Raw genomic sequence first — 27088 nt, 5'->3', positions numbered from 1 at the left:
GCGAGGCTCGTACGCCGTACATACATGGGCTATTCCGCATCTTGAAGTAGATAGAGGCTATGCTACGCGTGTAGAGGTTTTTCTGCCCCACATAACTGATTGCTCCATATGCACGGAAGTGAACAAAGGGATGCAAAGACAACATCACACATAAAAGACCAGACCCATTTCACGGCGGGCGAGCATTGGTCAGTGTGCTATTACTTTAAAAATGTAATTCGAAATAGGTCACGCAGGCAGAGGAGATACGTCCAAGTGGAAGGAAAAAAGTACGCGAAATTTGAGAAAAAGTCTTTGTCCGAAGTTCCGTAGCCTTGCCGACAAGACGGTTATGCTCGAAGCAGAACGGCGTTTCACAACACTGATTCTAGCCAGAATCAAGGACCAGCTCGCGTGCGATATCTTGGAAGCACACGCCATACAAGACATCTGAAATCAGTGCGTCAAGGACCCTTTTATCAGACTCACTGACATGGACAAGGCGTATTCGCATGAGAACGAGCTGTGTACGTCATTACCACCATGTGGCGCCATTGTTAAGTTTATTTTTTCCTTTCTGATTTTTCGATCTGTCGGTTCTACGTGTAGAATTATATTCGCCTTCCGTAAACTTTCCAGTCGTTTAGCTTCGCGTTTTTTTCCTCGGTTTCCGGTCCTTTCAAGGCCGGTTGCGAAACCTATAACTATGAAATAATTAGCTCCGTTTCAGATATTTTCATCATAAAGCATGTGTGGTCGGGAAAGTGTGAGCTGTCAGGATGCGCTCTGTGTTGAGAAGCCATCCAGGAAGGACAGGTAGTCGGCACTCCCGGTAGAGCGTTCTGGTTCAAAAACAACCATCGGTGGCCTTTCCCCAATAGGCTGGTGGATAATATTGTTCATTCCTTGAAGTGAGACCTGAAAATATGCTTGTTCTGTTGGATAATTCACGTTGACACAGAGTTTTAACCAGCTGAAATTTTCACTTAACGTGCGAGTGAATAGCATTCAAGCTATTCAATGGTTTGGGTTCTCACAAGGTGCGATGGCCTCACGTCCCTCTCGTGTCTTTGCCTCGGAGTACAACGGTGGATGTGAGCTTGCGAATTACGCGAGCCTTACAGAGAGCTTATGCGCTCGAAGTGAGGAAGCCACTGAAGCTGTCCGGGTTCTCTAAAACACAGCTGGGACGACGATCCGAGAAACGAATTAAACCGACAGCTATTTCGTGAAAACATTTTGCATTCTTGATTTCGAAGGACAGCTTTGGAGTGCGTGTCTGCATCAAAGCTTTTGCATAATTCCGCGCGCTGATGCGCGTTAACCTGCCAGGGAACAGTTCGAGTGGTTTTGTACGCATTCTGTCACCTTAAGTTGCTTCTGGTCGCAGTGGCCCCGAGTTGACGTCAAATGCCGATAATTATTTTATGTCCCGTCAAATTATCCGTAGATAAATCTTTTTCTAGCTCGGGTGTCCGCTTAGACCTTGACGGCGCCAATTTTACATGGGATTTCTACTAAAGAGCGTGGCGCTCGCTCTTCAAACCTCACGTTAGAAGGCATTATTGTTAAACAGTACCTCCAAGAGAATCAAAGCATGTTCAGAATTACCTTTCTCGTAACTATGCAGTGTTAGATTCTAACCCCAAAACGAAACCTTCCCCAGGTTGGAAATTCAGCTTTTGAACTTTCCTAAGATGTTGCATGTTGAGTACGTTTTTGTGATATTTCAATGTTTTCTACCTTCAAAACGAATATTGCCTATGACATTTGGGTGGACCTCTGTCCCTCAATGTGTTGGCCCTATATCGTGCAAGGTGTAAGAAGCTTATTCACTGATATCAACATAGTTTTCACCGCTTCAGAAACTGACACTATTTTCTTTAGTGCTCGTGATATTTCTGCTTTTTGCAACCCCTTCGGGACCACCTGAAATCTATTCAGCTTTGCCTTCTCATTTAACCTGCGTTCTTGATTAAAGGCAGCATGGTATTTTTGCTATCGCATATCAAGCGCTCTTTTAACTGCTCTGAAGCCGAATATGTGATTCAATAAGAATGACGTCCGGCGGCGCAGCTGAAGGTGACAGGCCACGTTTCGATCGCGTCGAAGTAAAAACTGCCATCGAGCGGAGTGATTCCATTGGGAGTTAGAGAACGCTATGTTGTCGATATTTGAGCCCTCCACTACGCCGTATCTGAAAGCTCGCAGGTAACTTAGGAGGAGCGAATCCTACACGTGTTATCGGGCCATTGCACTACGTTCACTTTATGGGCCTTGGTTACCTCGTCTTCTGCAGGATAGCGAAAGGCCGCATAGAAGAGAAGTTCGCCACCCTCATCCTCTGCGCCTTCTGCATCCTGCTGTGTCTCGTCGCCATCTCGCTGGCCATGCTGTACCTGCATGCAGGTAAGGTTCGCATCTCTAGAAGGCATGCGATAGTCGAACTAGCGCTCAAGACAGAAGCACATTGGTTGAGCCTTCGTTCTGGTAAACTTGCCTATGTTTGTGTTTTATGATCTTCTGGAGTTTAACACCCCAAAGCGACTCAGGCTATGAGGGATGCTTTAGCTGCGGGCTCTCGATAATATCGACCACCCGGGGTTATTCAATCCCTAAAGTCCACTGATATCGCACAGTAAGTGGGTCTCTAGCATTTCGTCTCTATCGAAATGCGACCGCAACGGGCGGAATTGAACCTGCGTGTTTCGGGTCATCACCCAGCCACCATAACAACTGAGCCACTGCGGCGGCTAAAGACAGTGTGGATCATAATACCTGACCTGATCGATAATACTGTTAATGAGAGAGACAGTAGCGCATAGCAATAGGACACATCGCCAGTAGCGAAGAAGGAATAAAGCCTTGGGAGCAATTCAATGGGGCCAAGCAGCTGTAGAGGATCAGGTAACAGGAGGTGAGATTGCGCTAGAAAAACTAGCCACCCTCTATACGCAATGCCTTGAGACCTCGAGCGTTCCAGAAGCGTGGAGGAACGCTATAACATCACCTTAATTCATAGGTAAGGAGACGTCAAGGACTTGAAAAATTACAGGTGATCAGCTTGCTGTCCGTTGACTACAAGGTATTTACTGAGGTAACCGCTGATAGAGCGAGGAGAACCTTAAACTTCAATCAGCCAAATGATCAGGCAGGCTTTCGAAAAGGATACTCGATAATAGACCATACTCACACTACAATAAGGTGATAGAAAAATGCGCAGAATATAACCAACCCCTATACATGGCTTTCACCTAAGATTTTATGAATATTTAAAAAATAGGGGTTTTTAGTTAGAAGAGCGCTTTTTTCGGTATAGAATTATCAGTGGTTTAGTACATCAGAATAGAGCTAAGACGTTCTAACTAGCCTAATATTTAACGATTATTAAATGTTTATCTTAATAACTATTTCTTTTGTGCTCCTTAGTTATTGAGAGGCATGTACTCCGCCGTAATTATTACCCATATTAGTTTTCAGAAATTCTAAAACTTGGTTACTCTCGGCGCTGTGGCCCAGCAAATTTTGGCAATTTCGCGGCAAAATACATGCGCTTTCGACAAGCTCGCAGGCAAAGCAACCTCTCATGTGCACGTAATTCGATGAAATCGCCAAAATGTTTTGCATCAAAAAGCAAACTGTTAAGGTTCTTACTTGCGGTGGGCTACACGCTTCTCAGAAATTAAGGAGCATAACAGTGATAGTTAAAGATTTGTCTATTAAATATTAGTTAACCATTCGCTTGCTTAACCCTGTCTTAGCGGTGTTCTGATGTATTGCACCGGATACAATGCTATGCAGCAAAAAGCACTCTTCCAACTTAAAAAGCCTGTTTTAAATCTAGGGTACCAAATCTTGTATATAACGTTTATCGGTTACGAGAAGAATGTGACTGAGTGGAAACCTCAGCAGTCATGCACACAATGCGGAATCAGGGTGTAGAAGAGTCTTCGAAAATACGGGAAGATATTCATAACGACTGCATAGCTACCATAGTATTTCGTAAAGTCAGCAATAAAATTCCAATAAGGAATGGTATCAGGCAGAGAGACACGATCTCGCCAATTTTATTCATCACTTGTTTACAGGCGGTATTCCGAGGCCTAAAGTGGGAACAGTTGGGGATAGGAGTTAATCGAGAATACCTAAGTATCCTGCCATTCGCTAATTACACTGTCTTGCTAAGTCACTCAGGACACGATCTGCAAAGCATTATCATTGAGTTAGGCAGGCAGAACAGAGCGGTCGGTCTAAAAATTAACATGTAGAAAACGAAAACGAAATTAATGTTGAACAGTCTAGCAAAGCAACTGCAGTTCGCAATTGGTAGTGAGGTGTGGAAGAAGTCAGGGAATATGTCTACATGGGGCAGGTAGGGACCGCTGGCCCGAATCATGAGAGGGAAATGACTAGAAGAGTAAGAATAGGGTGGAGCGCATATGAGAAGTTCTCAGATCATGAATGGCAGTTTATCAATATCCCCCAAGAGAAAAGTATGCAACACCTGTATCTTACCGGTACTCACCTATGGGGCAGAACCGTGAAAGTTAACAAAAAGGATTCAGCTTAAAGTTGCGGACAGCGCAGCGAGCCATGGAAAGAAAAATAATAGGTGTAACGTTAAGAGATCCGAAGCGGATGGAGTGGTTGAGGGCGCAGAGGCGGGTTAATGACAACTCAGTCAAAATCAAGAAAAAGAAATGGGTTTTGGCAGGGCATGTAATGAGAAGGCAAGAGAGCGCTGGTCCTTAAGGTAACGGAGTGGATTCTGAGAGAAGGCAGCCGTTGGAGGCTGCAGCAGAAACTTAGGTGGGTGGATGAAATGAAGAAATTGGCGGGGATACGATGGCCGCAAATGGCAACGGAAAATATTAATTGGAGAGGCATAAGATAGCCCTTTGTCCTGCAGTGGGTATAGTCAGGCTTATGGTGATTATGACAAATACTTGACAAAGAGAACTGCTGTGCCGCTTCTTGGGCTTGTGTGTGGCCAGTACCGTAGAGGGACCGCGAGAAGACGGCTTTCGTCACGCCAGATGGATTATACGACTTGCAGGTTATGCATTTAGATCTTTGCTCCACACCAGTCACTTTTCAAAGACTCATGGACACCGCTCTTGTCGATCTGAAGTGGCACACTTGTCTTGTGTACATGGGCGAAGTAAAGTTTCCCTTCCTCTCTACCAAAAGCGAATAGGTTCTTTTTCTCTTCTTTCTTCTGCACCGGGGGTGCCCCGTCTGAGACGGCTTTTGGGTGACTTGAAGGCTGAAGGTCTATAGGAGACGATACTCGGCAACAACTGAGAATTTGCAGGGGATATAACTTGAAGCTTTATGTACAATATTTTACATATATATACATACAATGTTGAGCAGTGAGCACAACAACAACATGGAACTGGCTAACATTTAGGGTAGGCCCCTACTCGGCATAGCCGAAGATGCGTTACATCTATCTCCGTAGCCCAGAACCCCTTTCCCGGGCTCCGGGGCCCAGTTTTAAAGACACATGGGCCCGACCCACATTCATCAGCATCCAATCGTGCCAAACTCTTAACAGGATTGGTTATTAGCCGTGTGGCCCGCCCTCCAACTTCCTTAAGGCACATAACTCTCTCTCAAATGTACATATTGTAAAAAGGGCATCATTTTCACTTAAAACATAGTACATTCCGAGAATTCACACACATACGGATTGGCCGCCTGGGTTACGCGCCCCGCCCCACACTTCCACTGTATTACACAAACTCTCTCCCCTATGAAATACACAGCAAAACATATAAAAACAACATGTCAAAACACTTCCACGGGTACGTCTGTCTCCCCAGTACTCGTGACCTTGACGCTTCCCGGTACTAGGGCAATTATCGGCCCCATCCCAGCTGCGACTGTCGCAAACAACACCCGGGAGCGCAGATCCACTTTCCAATAAGAGTCGGATCACAATGGACCGCCGACCCCACCAGCCGCCCTCCGGGGTCCGGGCGGCGACATAAGTCAAGTGGCCGCCACTGCCCCCAATTAAGCAGGTGGCTGTGCTCGTTCTGTCCGGTGGTGTCTTCTGCGCGCTCCCGTTTCTTGAGAGCGAGTTGTCGAGCCTCGGGGCTATACCGGACGCTAGATAGCTGCACCGCCGCCCACTGCTCCCATTCATCCGGACGCGCCTGGCCCCGCTTCGTTCAGCAGTGTTCTCTTTTCAAAAGAAAAGCGGTCGAACCTCCGAACGAAGCGTTCGAATCTTAACTGGACCGCAAGTGGTGTTTATCAAGCCGCGGTGAGCTGTCGGCGTACGATGAAACGGCGGCGTTGACATTTTTATGGCTCTTGGCTCTTTGGGCACTGGCACAAAGCGGCCCCGGCGAGAAACACGCGTCCTTCCCTGAAAGGGGACAATGGGAGGCTTGGGTGAGCCGGCCGCTCCCTCTCTGGCGGCTGCCCGCTTCGCGCCCTCCTCGCAGCACCCCCCCCCCCCCCCCCCCCCCCCCCCCCCCCCCCCCCCGCCGGGGGCTCTCCGGGGTCTGTAGCGGTGACACAGGGGACAGAAAGATGGGCGCTCCTAATGAGGCCGCACGCATCCACAGATCTTGGGGCCCGCTGAACGGCGAAGCTCCCCTTCCTTAGCCGCGAAGAAAGGAGGGGGGAGGGGGGGAATAAACACACATGGCGCATGCTAGCCCTCTACAGGCGACGTGACTGTCGTAGCCCCGAATTTCATGAAGCATGTTCATTGCCACGATGCTGCCCTGAAGGCTGTAAAGTCCTCTGGTCTTGCACTTAAAGCTGGATAATGTCATTTTGTTTACGAGGAGCTGAATTTCTTAGGCCACGTAGTCAACCTACGCGGTATCCTTCCGGATCCAGCGAAAACTGTTGCCATTGCGAATTTTCGGCGCCGTGTGACCTAAAAGAAAATGGTCGTTTCCTCAGCTTAGGAGTATATTACTGCCAACAACGTCTGCCGGGCTAGTTGGTTGCGATCCGTATGTATCAGCAGCGCGAACACAACACAGGAAGAAGGAGGAGAAGATAGTACAGAGCGCTGAATTTCCTAGTTTTAAGTGCTATCCCTGTACTATCTCCTTCTTCCTTTGTTGTGTTCGTGCTGCTGATACATATGTATTACTGCACTCTAAGAAAAAAAGGTGTGATCTTAGTCCTTTAAGGGGGTAAATCCACTGACGCTGTGGCGAGCCCCTTTTGGTGCAAATTTGCACCCTCGTCGGGGGACTAAGTGCGTATGGTGTAATGTTTAGGCTGCAATAGGACTAATGTTATTCCGTTTGGACAAGTGTAAGTATAAGCCCTTGATGACTAACATTACCCTTCCTAAGAAAGACTAACGCTTAGGCCATGAAAGTGCAAACATATGCTTTACTTTCTGGTGCATGTTTGCACCCACTCGGAATAAGCTTATGCTCTATCCCAAAGCGTAAACTTATCCTCACAAGGGCTACAATTAAGCCTATCAAATGAGCTTACTACAACGCTCCTGAAGTGCAACTTTACACCTTATCAATGGGCGTAACACTGCTCTGCAAGAGCATATGGTTTTGATCTTTTCAGGTGCACATTTACACCGTGTTAGAAAGGGTAATGTTAAGCGTACACTCTTAGAAAAAAAGGACTAACAGGGGGCAAAGGGTGTAACTGTTGGTGCCCTGGAAAGGGTGCAACAGTTAGTCCCCGGGAGCAGACGTTTAATGAAAGCGAACTACACGTGATTTCCTGCGTAATTAAGAGGGGGAGAGTTTCCGACACAGCTTAACACACATAACAACGATAAAGGAAACAGAAATAAACATACATGAAAACACCAGGATTCGAACCGACAACCTTTGGATTACAAGCCGAGCGCGAATACGACTACACCACCACAACAGACGGTCTGAGGCAGAAAATAAAAGCCTTATATGCGAAACACACACATTGTCTGTCTTTACCGCTCAAACTGTTATCAAACATATTGCTGTTTAGAGCACAGTATGGTGATTTTTGTGTCATATGCTTTCGGAACAACCTGCGGTAAGCTTTAATGCGCACGCACAACTGTCTAAATCGTGTTTTGGCCAAAGAAGAGGTGCTGAACTGTGTGTACATTAGGGCCGGTACTTCACAACCACAACAGTTGTTTTCTTTTCGTTTCTTTTTTTGCTTATAAGGTGGTCTTACTTCTAGCAGTTGGCAGCTGCACATTACAGCCTGTTGAAAACAAATATAGAAGACGATGGTTCACCTCGTTTTTTGTTACTGGCGGACAGCGGTAACAGGGAATTGACTGCTTGCCACTCTCCGGTTCGCTAAGTGTCGCCGATACTTGCACAGTATCACATAAGCTCGTAAACAAACGGCAACGATATGAAACTACGTGTACTTGCCCAACCCTAACCTTTACTACTCACATTCGACACGTATTGAAGCTCGTAGTATTTGTTTATGCACTTGCACAGCTGCCAGCCGTTTCGGTTGCACGAAGCCTTTTTCTCACGCGAAAGGCTATCCGCTTCGTCACAGGCAACGGCGGTGCTCTCACTGGCCTTAGACCACGCCCTGCGCTTCAAAAATCGCGTACTATTGCAGTCGGAGTCTTCTCGCGCGATTTTCGCGTGTTGCTATGCTGCGGTTCGCCCCCCGTTAGTCTCCTTCTCGGCAGTTAGTCTGTTAAGATTGCGCACGGCGCGCATTTGTGGCAAGAAGAGTGTCGTGTGCAAATTTACGGACTAGCGGGCCCTTTTGAGGACTAAAATTGTCTTTACTCCCCTCTGGGCTGGTTTTTTTTCTTAGAGTGTAAACTTACCCTCAAAAGGGTTATAGTTAAACCTACCTAATGAGTTCATAACGACGCTCCCGAAGCGCAACTTTTCACCGTATCAGTGGGCATATCATTGCCCTGCAAGTGTGTATGTTATCATACACCTACAGAGCAAAGCTGCTTGCTGAAAAGACATGATAACTACCTCATTTACGTGCAGTTCACAGACGTTTTTCTCTTCCACAATCCTGGTTATGTTTGTGTTAGTGCGATAAGTTTGTGGCGTGCCGTGCAGCACATCACAGGGCAGTTTTCCACTCCAGTGACAGTACACCAGTACGCACGACAAGGTTTATTTCGTATTGAGTTTAAAGTAACAAAATAATTCTCAGCAGTCTTCTGTCAACGTCGTGATGGCATCCATTCTCCAAGCGAACCTGTGTGAGAAAAAAAAAGATCGTTGAAATATGCGGTAAGTACACATATTTAAAGTTGCAGTGAAGAGGAATCTGAACTCGTCTTTTTGCCACGGGAACTCAATCTACACGTTCCGAGCATTCTTAGAAACATCGATTTATTGCCCTTTGTGGCCGATTTCCCTAATTAAATCGAATTAACGTCCGGCTCCCGCCTTTTTTTTTAATTCTCCCCGGTACGGTGGGCGGAGTCGACCAACGCGTGGAGTGCCTTTCACCCAGTCCCGTGGCGGCTTGCCGCTCTGCCATCGGCGGAGTAATACGTAGTAATCCGTAGAAGCAAACAGTCCGCCCGTATTTTTATTTCTGCGGGCTTATTTTGCGGATGTATCATCTGCGAATGAAACTATTTATTCACGGAAACCTAAAAAACAAAATAAAGCGAAAGCAAAGCCTCCACAGAGCCTCCACAAAAGCGCATGCGCACTGAGATCTTGCGTTTCTTTCTGCAACAACTTGCAAAATTATATAAGTCAGCTCCTCAAGAAGGATGGTTTCCGTCCAAAAGCACTCGTTCACAGAGAACAGTCTCGCATTCTTTCTAGAAAAGGAAGGTGGGAGAAGCCCCTAATCTATTTCGGGATTGACTGACGCATTTCCCCTTTTGTGGGCCGAGCAGGAAGTGATAATGCAGGATGGGGAAAAAATCTGCTGTGTTAAAAAATATCATCTAAAGGCCGGTTCACATACAAGCGACAGAGCGATTGAGCGGCGCGTAGCAGCGAAAATTTCCAACTTGTTGAAACCTCGCCGCTCGTCGCAGCGACGACTCAAAACAGGTTTTTCCACAGCGGCGACAGGATTCGCTAGCATTTTCGCTGGCATGTGAAACAGGCTTAAGTCAGCGGCAATTTTGCAAGTTGTGAACTGTTGTGAGGGTTTATTGACGTGAAATAGCGACAGAAAAATGTTTGCGGGTGAAGCTTGAGCACGGCTATAGCGACTTGGAGAAAGAACTGAAAATTGGTGTTGAGGAAAGGAAATGAATGACGCAGTAAGTGTCTCACATATCTCGGTGACCACCTGAACCGCGTGCGTCTGGAACAAAGATTGCCAAATGGCTCTGGGCCGCATAATAAAAAAGTGTTGGTCTCCAGTTCAATTATTTTGTTTTTAATTTCAACCATTGAGAGAAATCATCAAGGTTCATAAATGAAAGTAGGACTCAACCTACGAAGCTTAAATGGCCTAATAGCTTCACTCATGCTGGAAGTTGCATGCATTTTACAACATACATCCGCCGTCAAGAGCTCATGAAAGGCGACTGCGTCGAAAACATGTAAAAGCTGAGCGTCCAAAACTTATTGCTGGAGATATAAGGGTGCACTGTGCAATTTTCACCATTACAATTAGTCTGCATATATTTATTCTAAGATGCATGGAAAGACGGTGACGAAATTGAATTATTTTAGTGAAAGTGTACATGAGCATAAGTAATTCCTCACCCTTCTACAGAATACAAGCAAATAAACGTTCGACAGTACTTACCAGGATTAATGACGTCGTCGCGAAGTAAGCCTGTTGGCAGGCTATCGAAACGCGTTATTCCCTCGGCGACTGCACACCACCGAGTTCGCATAGCAGACAACATGAGAAGCACGGTCCAGAGGCGCCAAGTGCAAACCACATCCGGCAGCAGCTGCCAGTAACACGCAGTACAATGACGGGTCGCGCTCTATTCGCGGAAGGACAAATGAGCGAATCCACGTGTCCCTTGCAACCTTTCTTCATACCCTTCACTATTTCCTCCTCCTGCAGGCAGATTCCTGCTTCTGCTCTTCTTTTCCTTCTCTGAACCGGTTTCCGCGTGTCCCTCGTGTCTGCTTTCTTGGTATTTCACCTCTACCGTTTCCGTTTCCCCCCAGAACAGCCGAGGAAAGACAGATGAATACAAAAAATATTTTTTTTACTCTTTTCCCCCACCTCTTTCGTACATAGGAAAACTATGAACAGTGATACAAACCGCATTCCTTACTCAGAAAACGAGGACACAGCTGACACAGCTCGGTTATAAATCAGTCTTGTACACCTTACAGAAAATAGCAAACCGATTACAATTAAAATGGTTCCAATTGAAATATAATTGATTATCGTGGTGAATTTTACCTGTGCTACACGGATACGTTAGAATGAGATCCTAGTCGAATGGCATTCGTGGCTTGGAATGGCATTCGGACTCGACGGACCCCCACGGTGCTGTATGACACTTTCCAAACGCATTCGAATAAGCCTCAGCTTGTTTTAAGAGCACAACGAAGACGACGGCGGCAGTCACACTAGTCGGACAACGACACTGTCAAGGTCAACAGCAGCGTGTGATTATAGTGAACTATCTAATGCACTATAATATGATTGTGGTGGGAAAAGTTCCTTAGGCCAATGACACCGACGAATTCGATCGGCGGACAGTCAGCCTTCGTGTTCTCGGCAGGTCGGCGGCTGAGCGAAAACACCCTGATGAGGCGACGGTGTGAAGTATATTCGCGCTTCTACATTATCCGTCTTAGAAATGAGCGAAATGAACGGCTATATTTCAAATTTACACAAGTGAACACTCACCAACGATAAGCGCTGGTGAAATTTCAGTCGACGACTCTCTTCCCTTTAGCGACAACTAGGCCTAGCTAGTCCGCAGGGTGCGGTCTGACTGCGGCGGTTGTGAATAGCGAATTCACAACCAAATGCAAATGGTCCGCGAGTGTAGTTACGACAGCAGTGACCTGAAGTCCACCATTGCTTACATCACAGGGCGCACATATCATGAACGGGAAGCGCCGATGCGACCCAGACGGCCGAGCAGGAGCAGTCGTCGCCGACGCTAGCTTGTGGATAACTAGTTAGGCCATTTCAGTTAACGCGAACGATCACCAAACATACTTCTGGATAAAGTAGTTTAAAACAGAGTACTGCTCACTTCGGAAGAAGTAGGGACAATTAGCGAGAAGTGCCGATCCTACGCGATGGCAACAACCCGGCTGTCATGTGTTTTTCAGGCGAGCGATCACATCGGCGCTTCCCACAGATTCTCGCACTACCTAAACAAGCACGGGTACAACCAGTACAAAAGAGAAGAGATTGTTTAATACAACTAAAGCGCAGATTGCGTTTTATTTCATGAAAACGAGCAGTAGCTGTTCGTACGCAGCGATGTAAACAAGAGTATAAGTGCAGTCGTCCTCATCGGCGCACTCCTGGGGAAATTTCATGGTTTCAAATTTCATAAAGCATCTGAAATTCATGAAATTTGAAATTTCATGAATTTCAGATGTTCATTGGTGTACTTCCTCCAAGCGCCATTATTAAATAACGGCCAAGAGAGTGTCCCAGTTACCAAAACAATGCAAATGTCACATTGTAATTATCGCAGGAGAGCAAATCAAGCCAATCTGTTTTAAACATGTAGGTACTAGTTTACGAAGCTTTTGGTAAACATACATACATAATCAAAAAAAGGTGCACGAAGAGATGGTACAAAGGATGATCCACAGGTTATGGGACAAACATGGATATGTGCGCTTATCTGAACGTATTGAAATTTTTTATTAAGAACATACTTAATAAAGATAAGTTTTACAACGTTTATTTATTGCAGCTTTTACACATGTATCTAGCATTCGCACTCACTTGCGCTTGCAGTATCAAGTCAGTCGGAAAGCTCGTAATGCGGGATAACTTCAAACCGTTGACTGTACTCGTGCGAATAGGGAGTCAGCATTTTGCACAGACAGCAAGGCTATCGCACGGAGACTGGAGAGCACGGAGTTATTATTTTCCAAGCGGTTATCAGGGCTGCGAAACTAAAAAGCTCTAGAAAGCTTAGCGTCCGCGTCTCTTTCGCTCCTGTACTATTCTCTCACGACAGCGTGCTTTGAAATATTCGTTCGTTCCCCATTGGGGTCACAGAAAAATTACAATAAAACTGTACACAGAGAATTGGAAGGTTGGTTTTCGCGTTTAGACGTCCGGCAAGGCATTGGCCTCTGGAGTGGCGCCGCTAAGCCTTCGTTTCCATGTTTTTCGGGAGAGCTCATCCTATGTTTGATAGTTGAGGTCATTAAGATGTCGCAGTTTTCGGCCGGGGCAGCAGAAAGCTACGCCGTCGGCTATCCTTCGTTGCTGGGGTCTTTTTTTTCTTTTCGCTTCCCGCTTCATTTCGTGCTTTTTGTTCTATTCCCGACACATTTCTTTGGAAGCGTGGCGGATGCCATGGTGCCGGCAGCGCTGGTCGACACCTGGCCACGCCTGACTGATCTTTTGTGCAAGTGCTTCCGCGTCGGGGAACGCAAGAGAACCCTCACGTGAATATCCAGAGGGCTTGGAGAGGGGAGGAAGAGTAGGGGGCGAGGATGGACAGGATGCAGCATTTCAAACCTCCAGGACACTCCATAAGTAAAAAAAAAAAAAAACGAGACCAAAGAAGCAAGCAGCCTCTTCGATAGTGGTTTAGGCAATGGGAGATGGACGAAGTGATCTTAAAAGAGCTTGTGGTCTAGACCCTTTGTTCGTAATTAAGTTGGAGAGAACGCCAACCAAAAAATAAAACAAAAACACGTTTCGGAACCTACTCGGTTTTTTCACCACGTGCGACTGTGGGCGAGTTGTAGCTTGCATTTTTAAGCATTCTGCTAGTCATCCGCCGGGTCACTGAACGTAAACCGTGGATAAAACAGAGGGGGAAGAGTTTCTTGGGCGTGGTTTACATTGCGCCGCGTGTGGCTGATGACTCAAGTAGGAGCCTTCTGCGGCGGCGCGATCGGCATCGTACATCGGCGAGATTACAGTCATGGCGAGACCAAAAACTTCGCTGAACAAAAGGATGTCAAACAAATGAACAGGGAACGAAGCGCAGTGGCGGACACTGTGAGTGAGGCTTGTGACCACAACATTGACTTCGATGGAACTATTGCACTGGGCAGCGAGCCACGCCCATGCAGAAGGCTCTTATCATGATATATTCAGCAGACACGGAAACCAGGTTAAGTGACGAATGCGCGCCCTTCCGCGAGCTTCATCGGTTTTCGAGCGAAGCGCTCTTGCCCCCCTTTGGTCGTTTATAAATGCGGAGTAGTGGATTCGCGACAAAAAACTATTCGGACTACTTGCTGCAGTCATACGTGGCCGAAGGCGCCTTCCTTTCCCTCTTTCGTACTCAGCCCTTTCTACAGAAATTTGTTTGCGAGTGTGCCATGAGAAATATGACACGTAACAGTTTGAGCATTCATTCATTGATCACACAATAATTAATGACAAGCAGTATTTCTGCTCCCTGTTTTTCTCCTGGCGCATAGTATTCAAAAGAACTTTTCAGATTTAGTGGAGAAATAAACAAAAAACTTGCACTGCTAGGGAGGAGGATAAAGTGGCCGAGGACTCAACTTGCTTCCCAAAAATCATTAGTTTTTCTTCTGTTCTTATGTAAAATATTACCGTAGGCTCACCCCCGCCCCCGTCCTCCTAACAGCAAAGTTGTCAAGTGCAAACTGCGTTTAGGTATCGACTGATGCAATACGTAAACCACGAATGTCCTGCAGACAAACGTGAGCTTATGATGTAAGTGTAATTATCACACTAAATCAACACCCGCCGATCTTGTTGTTACGTGCAGCTGAGCGCGAGGTGTAAATATTGCATTTTCTTGATAATGGACACAGATTAAATGCGCATAGAACGTGAACCTAGGAGTTTATCGTCGCATCATGTCATAGTAAAGCATCGAATATTTTTTGTCGTACTAGAAATAGCCTATAAGAAAAAAAGCTCTAAGGATTTGCATTCCGTTTTCAGCACAAACTGCTCAGCTTAATCTTTTTATTGATGTGTTTGCCACACAATAAAAATCGACCATTATATACGTTCTTCGCCGTCCCTCTATGAAGTAGAACGTTCTTGTGGCCTAGTTGGTTCACTGCAGAAAAGCAGGAATGGGACAAGACAGGAAAACGAGGAACACAAACGACAACTCTATGAAGACGCACTCCGCACAAAATGCTGCACGAGCGCCCCGTCGTGGCACACGAGCAAACTATAGCCTTCCCGCTGTTTTAGGGGCATGAACGGACGCGTAGTTATCAACACTGGTAGAGAGTGTAAGTAGGGTGCAAGTTTTCTAAAAGGGGGTAAGTGATCGGGAGCGTGTTTTTAACGGGTGTAAAGTTATTCCTAGGGCCCTCTAAAGGGTGTAAAAGTCCATGCTATGCCCTTTTTACCCCTTTCTCGCACCCTTTTTTTTAAGAGTGTGCCAGCTAGTCAAAACCTTCTCGACAATTGCCGCATCGCTTACCCGTTTGGCCAGCAGCAGCATACTTTTCAGGAATCCACCGCTGCCTTCAGACACCACCCGTACTGGCACATTTACACGAAAATGCCGACACAGAGGTGCACACCGATGCGAGCAATGTTGGTTTGGGGGCTATTCTGGTTTAGGTGCAGAAGGGCCAACAACGTGTGATCGCCAACACAAGTCGGGCTTTGTCCAAGACGAAGGCCAACTACTATGCCCCGGAAAAAGAGTGCTTTACCATCGTATGGGTAATTTTGTCCGTACCCCAGTAGCCCAAATGGGGCTCTGAATTGCGGGCCGTTGTGGGCCCGGCACTGGCTGCCCATGGGGGCCAGAAATGGGATATGCGCGGGATTTCGAACTTGGCGTCGCGCCGGACCCAAAAGGGCAGCCCAGTGGGCTTCTTATTTAGGGCCGGCAGGGTACCCATACGATTTGCATGCATAAAAACGGTAAAGGGGGCTTTCCTCGGTCTCTTTTGGGACCCAGTTGGACAGTAATGGGCTTCTCAGTGGGGATCTGCAGGGGGTATAAGGGGGCAGTGCAGCAGGGAGCCACAAGGGCCAACGTAGGCTAGGCCTTGCCAGCCGCACTTGGGCTGCACCTTGCAGGCCCACATGGGCTAACGCATGCCAGGCCCACAGGCAAAACCGTCCACTTTCGCTTTCCAACCGGTTTTGCTTGGGACGATCGCTCGCGGGCCCCATTTCTTCTCCCGATTAGAGAGGCTTATTCCTACGCGTCGAATTCATTCTTCTCCCAATTACAGCCCGCTTCGTTGCGCACTATCTTTTGCCCATCAGACCAGAAACACGCAGCTGTGATGCAGGCCCGGAGAGGTCTATTGGACTGCAGGTATTAAGTGGCAGCGTAAGGAGTTCGTTGTGCTGAAATCCCGACGTCGCCCGTCGTCAGTCGGAAAAAATCTCACAATTCATCTAAGCAGAAAATACAAAAAATAATAGCGGATATTTGGGATCGAATTCAGCCCCACTGCGTCAGATGGGCATGCAAAGCATATCCCACCAAGATATTTTTTTTTTGCTTTACTGCCCGTAGGCTACGAGGGGTCGTTGGTTCAGACGTGTCTGAGGGGCACCCAGTGAATGCGTTGTGAGGTATATGAATTAGTAACGTGTATTTGGAATGTGCTCTGATCTTGAACTAACAGAAAAAAACATGAATGTGCTAATTATGCATGAGAAATAGCACGGAATGAAAAGGTGGTGTTGGGCTGCTTCGTTGTGCTCAAACAAATAATGTGTTGTGTACGCACACGTACGCACGCGTACGTGTGCGTATGCGCGTGACTGTGTACACGCGTTAGCGACTGGCTGGCATGGCGCAATCATCTTTCTGTCCAGCCTCACACGTTGCTATACACCATTTCTCTTAATGAGCAAATATTATAATTGCACGCAGCACGATGAAACGATTCAATAAGAGGCCGAAGTTAGATTTTTTTTTAATACGCGGTTGATTGCACGTTTGTGATAACCCGTTCCGGCATCATACACATCTCCGCATACAGCAGCGACTGGTCTTTGGGTCGCCGTCAGCCCACACCTCCGCATGCCAGTTAGTCTCTAATAGTCACTCCAACGTCACCGTCCACCGAGAGTGAACGCGATTTGTCGTGAATCAGGCATCCATATTTCCTTCTGTAACTGGCGGACAACCGCAGTCACTTATCGATAGAACGGCAACAGCCTGAATCACGCGTTTCAGCTGTCAAAGGTTGTCTCGAGCGAAAATCTGAATAACCGCTACAATTCAAGGTTACTTGTTTCTTCAAAGTACCCGTTGAATCGATGACGGCCGGTCGATCGACCGGCTTGCACCATTTTGCACAACGCAACAGAAATGACGGTGTGACATTTTCCGCCACTTTTGGAATTAACAAATTTCATAGCCCCTCCACGCGATATCCGCCACTTTGAACAAATGCGCAGCGTTCAGTAGAGCTAGCACGATCCCGCGCATATGTCAAACCACGCGACAAGCACCAACACACGGCCGCAGCAGCCGAACGTTTCGGCAGTTTGCACTCGGTACCTAGCCTGGTTTGATCGACGACGAACAGCCGCCGGCCTGTGAACGGATGCCGCCTGGCGGCCCTTAGCCAGGTGGTCGCATGAAAACCGCCGCATATGGGTCGGCCTTAGGAGCTGCGCTCTAAAACAGAATGTCGCAGAATTAATAAAGGTAGCGCCGTCTCACGCCCTCCAGAGGAACGACCGCTACTAATTCTTGGTAGGAGTGAGCTCGCGACGTTTGTCGTGACCCGCGGAGCCCTAATTTATATGTGCCTTTCAGGTATCAAACGGCACCTGAACCACTGTTTGATCTTCCTGAGTAACCGCGTGTTGATGCACTGTTTAACATATACGCTCCAAAACATGACACGAGATGGAGAATACTCAAATGCGCATTGCCAGCTAGCTGTTATATAGCGCTACTGAAGGTACCCAGGTAGCACACGACGGCGGGCCAATATTGGAAATCCACTGGCAAAGCGTGGCCCTAACTAGGCCCAGAGTTGCCAGTGAGCATCCGATATTGGTTGTGCCACTCCTTAGCACATCCAACAATGGCCCTGGTTGTCCGTCGCTTTACCAGTATTGGCTGAGCCCTCATTAGATCCTGGCTATCATGGGCCAGGTTAGCCAGGATTGCCCCACTGTTTGCCATTGCTGGCTGTGCCATCATCGAATCATGGCTATCATGGGCCATGTTAGCCAGTGTTGTTCCACTCTTTGCCAGAATTGGCTATGCCATTTCCGGGAGCTGGCTATATTGGCCTAGGTTACCACCGCTTATCCAGTGTTCAAAGTATACTGGCAAACGTTGGTAAACATTGTGTCATCCATTAAAATGGGTTCAAAATTAATTTTATTGTCGAGTACCATATCGGCAGTTCATAATTTTCGAACGCGCTAAAACATGCGAGTTCAAAGATTTGGTTTTATTTATTATTATATTTTAAGCGAACACTTTTGCAGTTTGAGAGCAAAGCTACCCATGATTCCGTTGGAAAAACTGCACTCTGGTTGCGCAGTGAGCAGCAATAATACGTTTAGAATTGCGATCGAAGTCCTGTTGATCAGAATTAACGTTCTGATTACACCCGAGACGCCTTCAACAAAAATCAAATAAGTTTCATTTTATTAAATTTTTGGAATAAAAAATCACTTTTTTTTATTCGCTCTAGGAATTCACTGCCGCAGTGCGCAGCTGGTGTCTGCTTCAGGGAGATCGCGATACAAACGTAATAGATTAGCGCAAGTGCATTCGCTAAACCGAAATTGTGCTCAGTTTTGGCAACGTCCAGAAACGAAGCAGCCGCCTCGTAATTTTGAATTATGCGTTGCGCTCGTGAAATATTAGGCGGGTGCTTCATAAACGCACGCGGACACGTGCTAAGCGATTCCTACGCTTCCCTACGTCGTGCCCTGTGATTGCGCCTTTCCCGTGTTTTCTGATTTGCTATTTCCTTCCTTTTCTGCAAATCGTTGTGTTGGAAATTGTTGTTTTTGACCATTTTATTCTTCTGTTGCGTAATTTGCATTGGGGGCAATATAGCTCTTGCTCACGTCCTTGCATATCTACTCGCAAGTTTTTTTTTTCTTTCGAACATGACCTTTATTGATGAAAACCGTCGAAAGTAGTTGCGAACCACAATTCAACATGCCTTTGTTTGTTTTTGCTTTTTTGCGCGAAACTTCCACACCAACAAACAATTTGAGGATTCTTCGACGACCACTGAATAAATGGACTGACAACTGGCGTTAGACGCATGTTAACCTAGCTTGTTTGGCGCATGTACGGTACATGAAACTATGAAAGAGCGCGCATTCTGCTTGGATATTTTTTTTTTGCTTTATATTTTTGTTATTATGTGGTAACATTTTAAGCTATCTTGAACTAACAGAAGCCACATCATACGGCCCCACAGAATACGCGAGTGTCTCAAGTCGTTTTGGCGAAATGCATCTTGAAGCTCCAAGTTTTTCACTTCAAAATTTTCAGGCTTTTGCTGCAGCTTTGTAGCAATACTTTGACGCTTCCGTGTTTCCCATCCACTTCTCTCTTGTAGATATTCCTTTCTGTACTGCCTGTGGCCATGTGACTCATTCTCCAAAAATTCCAAACCCTTTTCACGTGTTTTGGCCTCTTTCCCTTTCTCTTTCAAGTCTTCAAGTCCGATATCTCCCCACCTGTTCTCCCGGCCGTGCCCTTTTCCAGGTAGCGGGCTAACACCCCACCCCGCGAAGCGCTATTTTTTCTTTCTGGTTGTCACTTTCTCAAACCTGTTTTCCCTCGCGCGCAGCTACGCGCTTCGCTGTTCCTCCACCTCCCTGTCTCCACCTTTCAGCTCGAGGACTTTTCTCGGAACCGCAAAACCTGTGTAAAGGAAAATTCCTCTCTCCCCTCCAGCCAACCCCCCACCCCCCCACACCATCGTCTCCACTGCTCGTCTTGGAACCGCGCGACTCATCACAATAAGACATTCTTGACTGCACGGCGGAGCTCAACCACGTGCAAACCAACGCGACGAAAATGCATGCACACTCGAGCTAGCACCGTTCATAGTCTGCGCACGCGAAAAGCCACACTCATATATTAGGAGAGCTCCGACGCTGTTCGTACCGCCTGCAAGATCTTTTGTAAGTACTAAAACTCTTTTATCTTGATATACGTCTGGAAGTTAAAGTGGTTTTTGTAGTAAATGTTGCTTTGACTACATGCGCCTTTATTTTTTCGGCAGGAGAAGAGAGCGAGCCAAAAAGCACGAGGACGACTTCTGTGTACCCACTCTCATTGCGAAATGGCTTGCTTGACGTCGTGCGCAGTGGAATTGTGGCCGAATGGTGAGAATTTAATTTTTCGTCTTTGGTGAGATGAACTCACTAAAGACTCACTACTTTGGCTAACAGCGGGTTTGAACTCATATGAATTGAAATAAGATGCATTCGGGAATATGTCCTTTACCGCTTATGCACGACGGAAATCAGAACCGCTTAATTAATTTGCCACTGCAGACTAGTTGGTAAGGATATGTGTAATACTTCCGTAGTGTTTCTTTTTGCCTTCTACTCTTGCAGACTCAATAGAAAATCCGCAATTACTGGTTAAAGCTTTTGCCCAAGTTCTCTCGCAATGAAAAAGGGCATTACTCTCGACTATCAGACTAGTATTTTTGTGTGGTTTTCAAGTTGCAGTTTCGAATCCAACTATAGCATGCATGCGAAGCAACTAAGGTAAAACAAAGGTGCCCTGAGTTCCTTGCGTTCAGCGTATTTCGTCAAAAGTCGCAAGCCGCATTTTTGACCCCATTAAATAAAACTAATCAAAAATGTTGTTTTGACGTCCATGAGGAAGAGACGCTACAACCTGTGCATATTTACTGGAATAAAAAATTACCTCGCAATTTAGAGACACAAGTTATGATATTAAAACAAAATAATACATTAATCTGTTTTCAATATCACATTAATTTCCTTATCTCGCATTGAGTATATTTACTGGGAGTGCGACACGACGCATTAAACTAAATTAAACCATTTGGTGTAAGGGAAGTTTAGTAAATTAAATTCCACTTTGTGCAACTAATGTGGGGCTGGTTCTTAAGAATAAATTAAAAATTATCCTGTAAAATATGTTGCTAGTGTCTTCACGATTACTGTGTTTCACAAAATTCGGTGTTATCTTTGTTATGTTTGTTTTTGTTCTGTGATGGCCATAATTCAACTTACCATGACATCATGCATCTCTTTGCAGGCTTGGCACTTCGTGAGGCCATCGTGCAAGAACTGGACGAGGAATTTGTTTGAATGCAGTCCAGCAGCCCCCTTGCAAGTGGAGTGCAACGATTACTTCGGATATGACTGATCAGTTCACTGGAGGACAGCTCCGTTGAGCGCTTTTTGGATGCCTTAGCCGTGCCGCAGCAGCTTGCCGAGATGCTTTGTCCAACCTGATCGGCACTCACCAAACTTGAAAATAAATTGTTTTCCCACAGCCTCTGCCACCATGCTCTTGGGCCCCTTTTCTTTACTCCCCAGGGTGGCTGGTGGTAGCGCAAACCATCCTGTGTGCGCTAGAAGCGTGATTCTTGTAACTCAAAGCAATAAACGGGTCTTTTTTCTGGAATTCTTTCGCACCCTCATTTATGAATATTTGCTAGGTAGAATGTTATGTATGTACATCTATCCACAGTGCCGGTCATTGGCGAGTGGGTTAATTGCATGTGCCAGCGTTCGAAAGCTGGATGCCATTATTCGAAAGCTGGAAACCATTATTCGAAAGCTGGATGCCAATATTCGAAAGCTGGAAACCATTATTCGAAAGCTGGCTACCAATGTTTGAAACTTGGCTACCAATGTTTGAAAGTTGGATGCCAGTATGAGACCTTTGCTGGTCCATGCTGCAGAAAGAACATCGGGACTGCGTTGGCCGCTTGATCGGCCGAGCGTTGGCCCAAAACTGGCATGAAAGTAAGGCCAATGTGTGAAGTGGTAGCGCTCGGCCCAAATGCCAGTGTAGGACCGATGTTCGTGCCAAGTTTTGCCAACACTTGCGCGACGTTCGGCCAATGTTGTTGTGCTGCCTGGGTAGGGTTGACGTTATCACCGCCAGCTCGTCGCCAGAAAGCTCTCTGAGTTTGGCCCGGCGGCCGCTCATGAAATATTAGCACACAGTCATCAGATGAAAATTAACCGGTCTGATACTGTACACTTGCGTGATCACCCCTTTGATATAAAAATGTGTTCTCAATGTTTTCAGACTCTTGTTCAGCATCCATTTAAGCATCAAAATACAATATAGTTTTTTCCCTGCAAACCTCCGTACCAAAATAAGCTCGCTAAAGCTTAGAATGAATTATTTATGATAGTCATAATATATTTTTTTCACGTAAGCAATTCTTGCTAAGCTGATGTGATAATTCCGTGCGACTTATTACTCATCCTTTCGTCATTACAACTCTAGGTAGTGCATTCACATACCTAGACAACGTTCAACTCGAAGCTCACCTTAAGAATAATTACGGTAACTGGCACACTCCTGGAGCTGCTGAATAATTCGGTACTATCTTTTTAGCATCAATCTTACACATAAAAAGGAACACTTCACTAGTTCTGACGAAAATTTTGAGCTTGGAAGCATGTTCCTTGCCATTTGCCTCTTTGCTTGCTCATGAACGCACTCTCTCCCGATGGCAGTGACCAATGACGAGCTGGCGACCAGTCCGCTGTTTGACTTCAGTGGCCCGAGCTCCGTTGATGACAGCGACGTTGGACAGGTGTTCCAACCTGAGAGAAAGGATCCTTCCGGAGGCGGTATGACGACCACAGAAACGCCGACCACTACAAGTATGTTGAGACTGCACCCAAGATGTTGATTTTCGTGTTGCGTGTCGAGCAGTTTGTCATGAATTCAAAATCAGTTGGGCTTGTGGACAATAAACACGATTTTTTTTTTCGTGTGGATGCTAACCCTCTAATAGGGTTAAAATTTGTCTTTTATTCTGAATTGACAAACAAAATCTCTGGAAAAAAATATGCTTGTCGTTACGCCATACTAGCCCAATAACTGCTGCTGTCCTCAGTGCCAAAGTTAACGAAACCCATCTGCCCGTTTTGGCGACTCCCCTTCGGAGTCTTCACATGGTTGTCAGCGTGCTGTCTATTAACGAAACTTCGTGTCCTTTGCTTCCCTGAGCAATTCCCGGATCATGCATTTTGAGAATCAACTGCGCCAACTCTGCGCGAATAGCCGTTTCCGCCACCAGCCTAACCACTTCGACTCTAGGAAAAAGGCCTCTGTAATTAACGTTCAGTTAAGCCTGTCCACCGCCAGTTAGAGCCAGCATAAAATTCCTAATTTCCACCGCCTACTTGACTTGCTGCCTGCCCGTTCTACATTTGCTTTGTCTTGTAGTCCACTCATTCGCATTACGAGACAGTCCGTTATCGTTCGTTTACTTTGCATGCCCGTCCCCCTTCTAATTTCTTCTTCTTGATTTCGGCTAGTTTGTTCCTGATCCACTATTTTCTCTTCCTATCATTTCACATTGCTCCTATCTGTCGGCATTCTGTAGGTCCCAGGGCGGTCCTCAGTTGAAATTCAACGCATTTCCGCCCCGCCGCGGTGGCTCAGTTGTGACTGCGCTCGGCTGCTGACCCGAAGGATACGGGTTCGATCCCGGCCGCGGTGGCCGAATTTCGATGAACGTGAAATCCTAGACGCCCGTGTACTGCGCGATGTCAGTGCACGTTAATGAACCCCAGGTTGTCGAAATTTCCTCAGCCCTTCCCTACGGCGTCTCTCATAGCCTGAGTTGCTTTGGGACTTTAAACCTCAATAAACCAACCAAACCAACGAAGCATTTCCTTGGCTTCTAAGCTTCAAACCCATAGGCGAGAAAAGGTATGGTACAGCTGTTGTACACATTCTTCTTGAGGAATCCTGGTAGGCTTCTACTCAGCGCCTGAGATGGCCTGCCAAATGCACTCCATCCCATTCTCATTCGCTTAGGTGATTCATTTTCTTAGTCCGCATCAGCGGTCACTACCTCGCCTCAGTATGTGCCCTGTGCATCCGCAAGGCATTGCTAAGTACTTTCAGACTTCACCAGGACGGCGCCCTGTGCCTGGAGCATGTCCTTGGACCCTTCAGTGATGCGGCATCGGCTGCGCGTGAGACAAAAACCTTATTGACGCGGTTTGGTTCGCACCCTTCTATGACCTTTTGTGTTTGTAAGTGAAAATGGCCTTGATTTCAGCTTCAACCTCTGTATTTCTTCTCTTCCCCTCTGTTTCGCCCTCTGCCTTCACCCTCCACTGAAGTAGCATGCCAAGACACATTTCTTGTATTCATTAAATTATATCTCTCTCTTCCCTGTACCAGGTACAAAGCTTCACTGCCTACAGCAATCTGTTTTTCCTCTCACAGCGTGTTCACCAATAGTGTAGCTGCGTTAGTATTAACTCTAAGGAGCTAGCTGTAAGCAGCCTATATCACCCCTTTAGCGCCATCATCATCGACGTCCCGTCGTATGCCCCTGCCGCAGTAAACGGGCAACAGGAGGTGTCTGCATTTTCGTCGGAAAAAACCTGGGACTACGTCACTTCACCGCCCTGCTTGAATAGTGCGCGATATCTTCTAGCGCTGGAGTCGTGGCGTTCCGTCCCTGCAACTTCATTCACGATCGATTTTTGTCTAATCTTGAGAAATATGAAGGCGATCAAAGTTTAGGAATTCATTTATTGATAACTCCATAATTAGGTCTGGCAAGCACTGTCCTTTCTGTTTCCTGGCTGGCTTCCCGCCTGGCGAATAATAACCAACAGTATTTCTCAAATTTAGTCGAGAAATTTCAGAAAGTGGCAATTTTCTGCAAAAAAATAATTTTTCCCTGACATATTGGTCACGACTTGAGAGGTTCGTTACGTTTAAACTGGCTGTTACCAGAATGATAATGCTTTTCTCTTTGCGGTGTCATGTTCACCCACTCTACTGGATTATACGAAGAATTTTCTCGTGGCTGTCCTGTACCTTTGGCACTTTTTGGTTCTTGTGAGTGATGTGGAGAAGCCTATGGCTAAAGTGCAACAAGATCTCCTCGACACTGTTGCTTGTGCCATTCAGTCTCCCTTCGGTAATAACAAAACTCCTCATGAATCAGAAAATAAGGCCTTGCACATCAGCATAACCCTCAAAACGACTTTGAACAGCAGGCTAGAAATGCTCCTAAATTGCAATCTCAAATCCAAGCACTACCTTGAATTGCGCCCTTGATAAGGGGTGAGAATGGCTTCTGCAAATTAAGGGCAACATTGCCAACTCAGAAATAGGGTGTACAGGGTCAAGGGCAAAATTGACGACTTGGAATAGCGATAGCACCACTACTAGAGGTCTCGTGCTGAGATGACCTTCAAGGCTCAGCCAAGGTCAAACCTTCAGTTATAAGTTTAGAGAACAGGTGGACGGTGAACGGTCAGACCAATGACCGAACAATCGGACAGGTCAAGGTCGTTGCGAGGTCCGGTCAAGGTCAAGCCGATGACGTGAAGGTCACGTCAAAGTCAACCAAATTTTTAGTCACTTGACCGACTTTGGGCACGCCGAGGCGCCTAATCGCGGCGTTTACGTGATAGGGCGTCAAGTCACGTCATCTTTAACCGACTACATAATGTCAAGAGCGTCGGCGCGCCTAGGAATCAAATTACGTGCTTTAGCTTTGGTTAAACCGAGCTAGAAGCGATAGCTTCACGATGGTTTAGCCTGGAAATTACTTAAGAAAGACTGAACGAACCGCACAAGAACCGCACAAGAACAATCATGACGCTACCGCTTTTCACGCGGTTTAAGCAAAGCTAAAGCACCGTTAATTTTTTATTAAACTTCATGTGCTCAACGACATCTACCTCTTGGTCTGTCGGTAATGCCAGTTATGCTCACACATATATCCAGTCTTCCGAATGACAACCTTCGAGTTCTGATTTTGCCCACTCTGGTGCAGCGTCGAGGTCAAGACAAAAGCGTTTTCATGAATTCCTTTCATATACGTTAACATAACAAGCGTTACTGCGAAATGTGTCACACTTTACTAACCGATCGACTCATCTGCAGCCACATTATATGCTTTAATTGAAATATGACAACGACTCTGTCTCTGACGATATTATTCGCGCATGCGTATTCTGTATTAAATTGTTTCTAGAAAGAACGAGCAGCAGAAGGAGTGGCATTCTAACTGCAATAAAAACGCACTGATTCAGGTAGCAATTCGTATTTGCTGCTTTGTTGACTGTGTATTCATTTTAGTGAACGGCAATTAAACAAATATAATTAACGTTGCGATCTATCATCGCCGTTGCATTTTTACTGGGTTTACAGCCGGATTTTATAGCATGTTTGCTGAAATGTGTGGTCGTTGTCGTAACTTTGCCTCAATTTGTACTGCCTCTGGTGATTTTAACTTCCCCCTTATCAAATAAGGCGCTCTCTCTGTGCCAGGAGGTGAAAAAAATGCACACGTCTTCTGACAGGCTTGTCTAGATTTCCCCTTATTCAGCTCGTTACAACCAAATGATCCTAGACTAATGCTGCTGACATTCCGGGTTAGATGTTAATGAATGTCCCTGATTCTTCCTCTGAAATAAGTGACATAGTCTTTGTGCACCTGACATGAATACTGAATACATCAATCAATTTTTAAACGATAGAAAAACTGCCTCTACAGAGCATGAAGAAACCTACATTCATCGGAACCAAGGAACTTTTTTTTAATTTGTGATGTCGATTGGTGGGAGGTTAATCGCGGAATTATTTTATTTATTTTATTCATTTCAAGTACTCTCAGGGCCACAGGCATTATAGAGACGAGTGGTTACATAAATTTCAAGAAAAAAATGTACAGTGCAGCAAACTAATTAGTAATGCAAAAATGATGGCTCCTAGTTATACAATATTAGCTGTTGGGTTCTAGGTGTGCTGTTTAATAGTACATAATACACAACATACAGCGCAGCAATACAGAGAAAAAACAAACAAATAAAAAGCTCGTACAAAAAAAACAAAAAAAATTATGCTCCTACT

At 46.1% G+C, this 27088-nt stretch overlaps 1 protein-coding gene and 1 long non-coding RNA gene across 2 annotated transcripts in view; both read left to right on the top strand.

The window, feature by feature from the left end:
* Nucleotides 1-529: 529 nt before the first annotated feature.
* The window catches only part of LOC149369741 (uncharacterized), a 44039-nt gene continuing 17480 nt past the window's right edge, over nucleotides 530-27088 (top strand). The window contains exons 1-2 of the mRNA XM_089559341.1: nucleotides 530-2388; nucleotides 22708-22857. Coding sequence (XP_089415467.1) covers nucleotides 2250-2388; nucleotides 22708-22857 — 289 coding nt within the window. The 5' untranslated portion in view covers nucleotides 530-2249. The remainder of the gene's footprint in view (nucleotides 2389-22707; nucleotides 22858-27088) is intronic.
* LOC149369743 (uncharacterized) lies at nucleotides 19715-21515 on the top strand. The gene is made up of 2 exons (XR_016289551.1): nucleotides 19715-20355; nucleotides 21266-21515. It is a non-coding gene; the product is annotated as an uncharacterized LOC149369743 (long non-coding RNA).

Source organism: Amblyomma mixtum, chromosome 1 (genome assembly GCF_055824585.1).
Source record: "Amblyomma mixtum isolate Tamu chromosome 1, ASM5582458v1, whole genome shotgun sequence".
Taxonomy (NCBI): domain Eukaryota; kingdom Metazoa; phylum Arthropoda; class Arachnida; order Ixodida; family Ixodidae; genus Amblyomma; species Amblyomma mixtum.
This window is presented reverse-complemented; position numbering and strand designations above follow the sequence as displayed.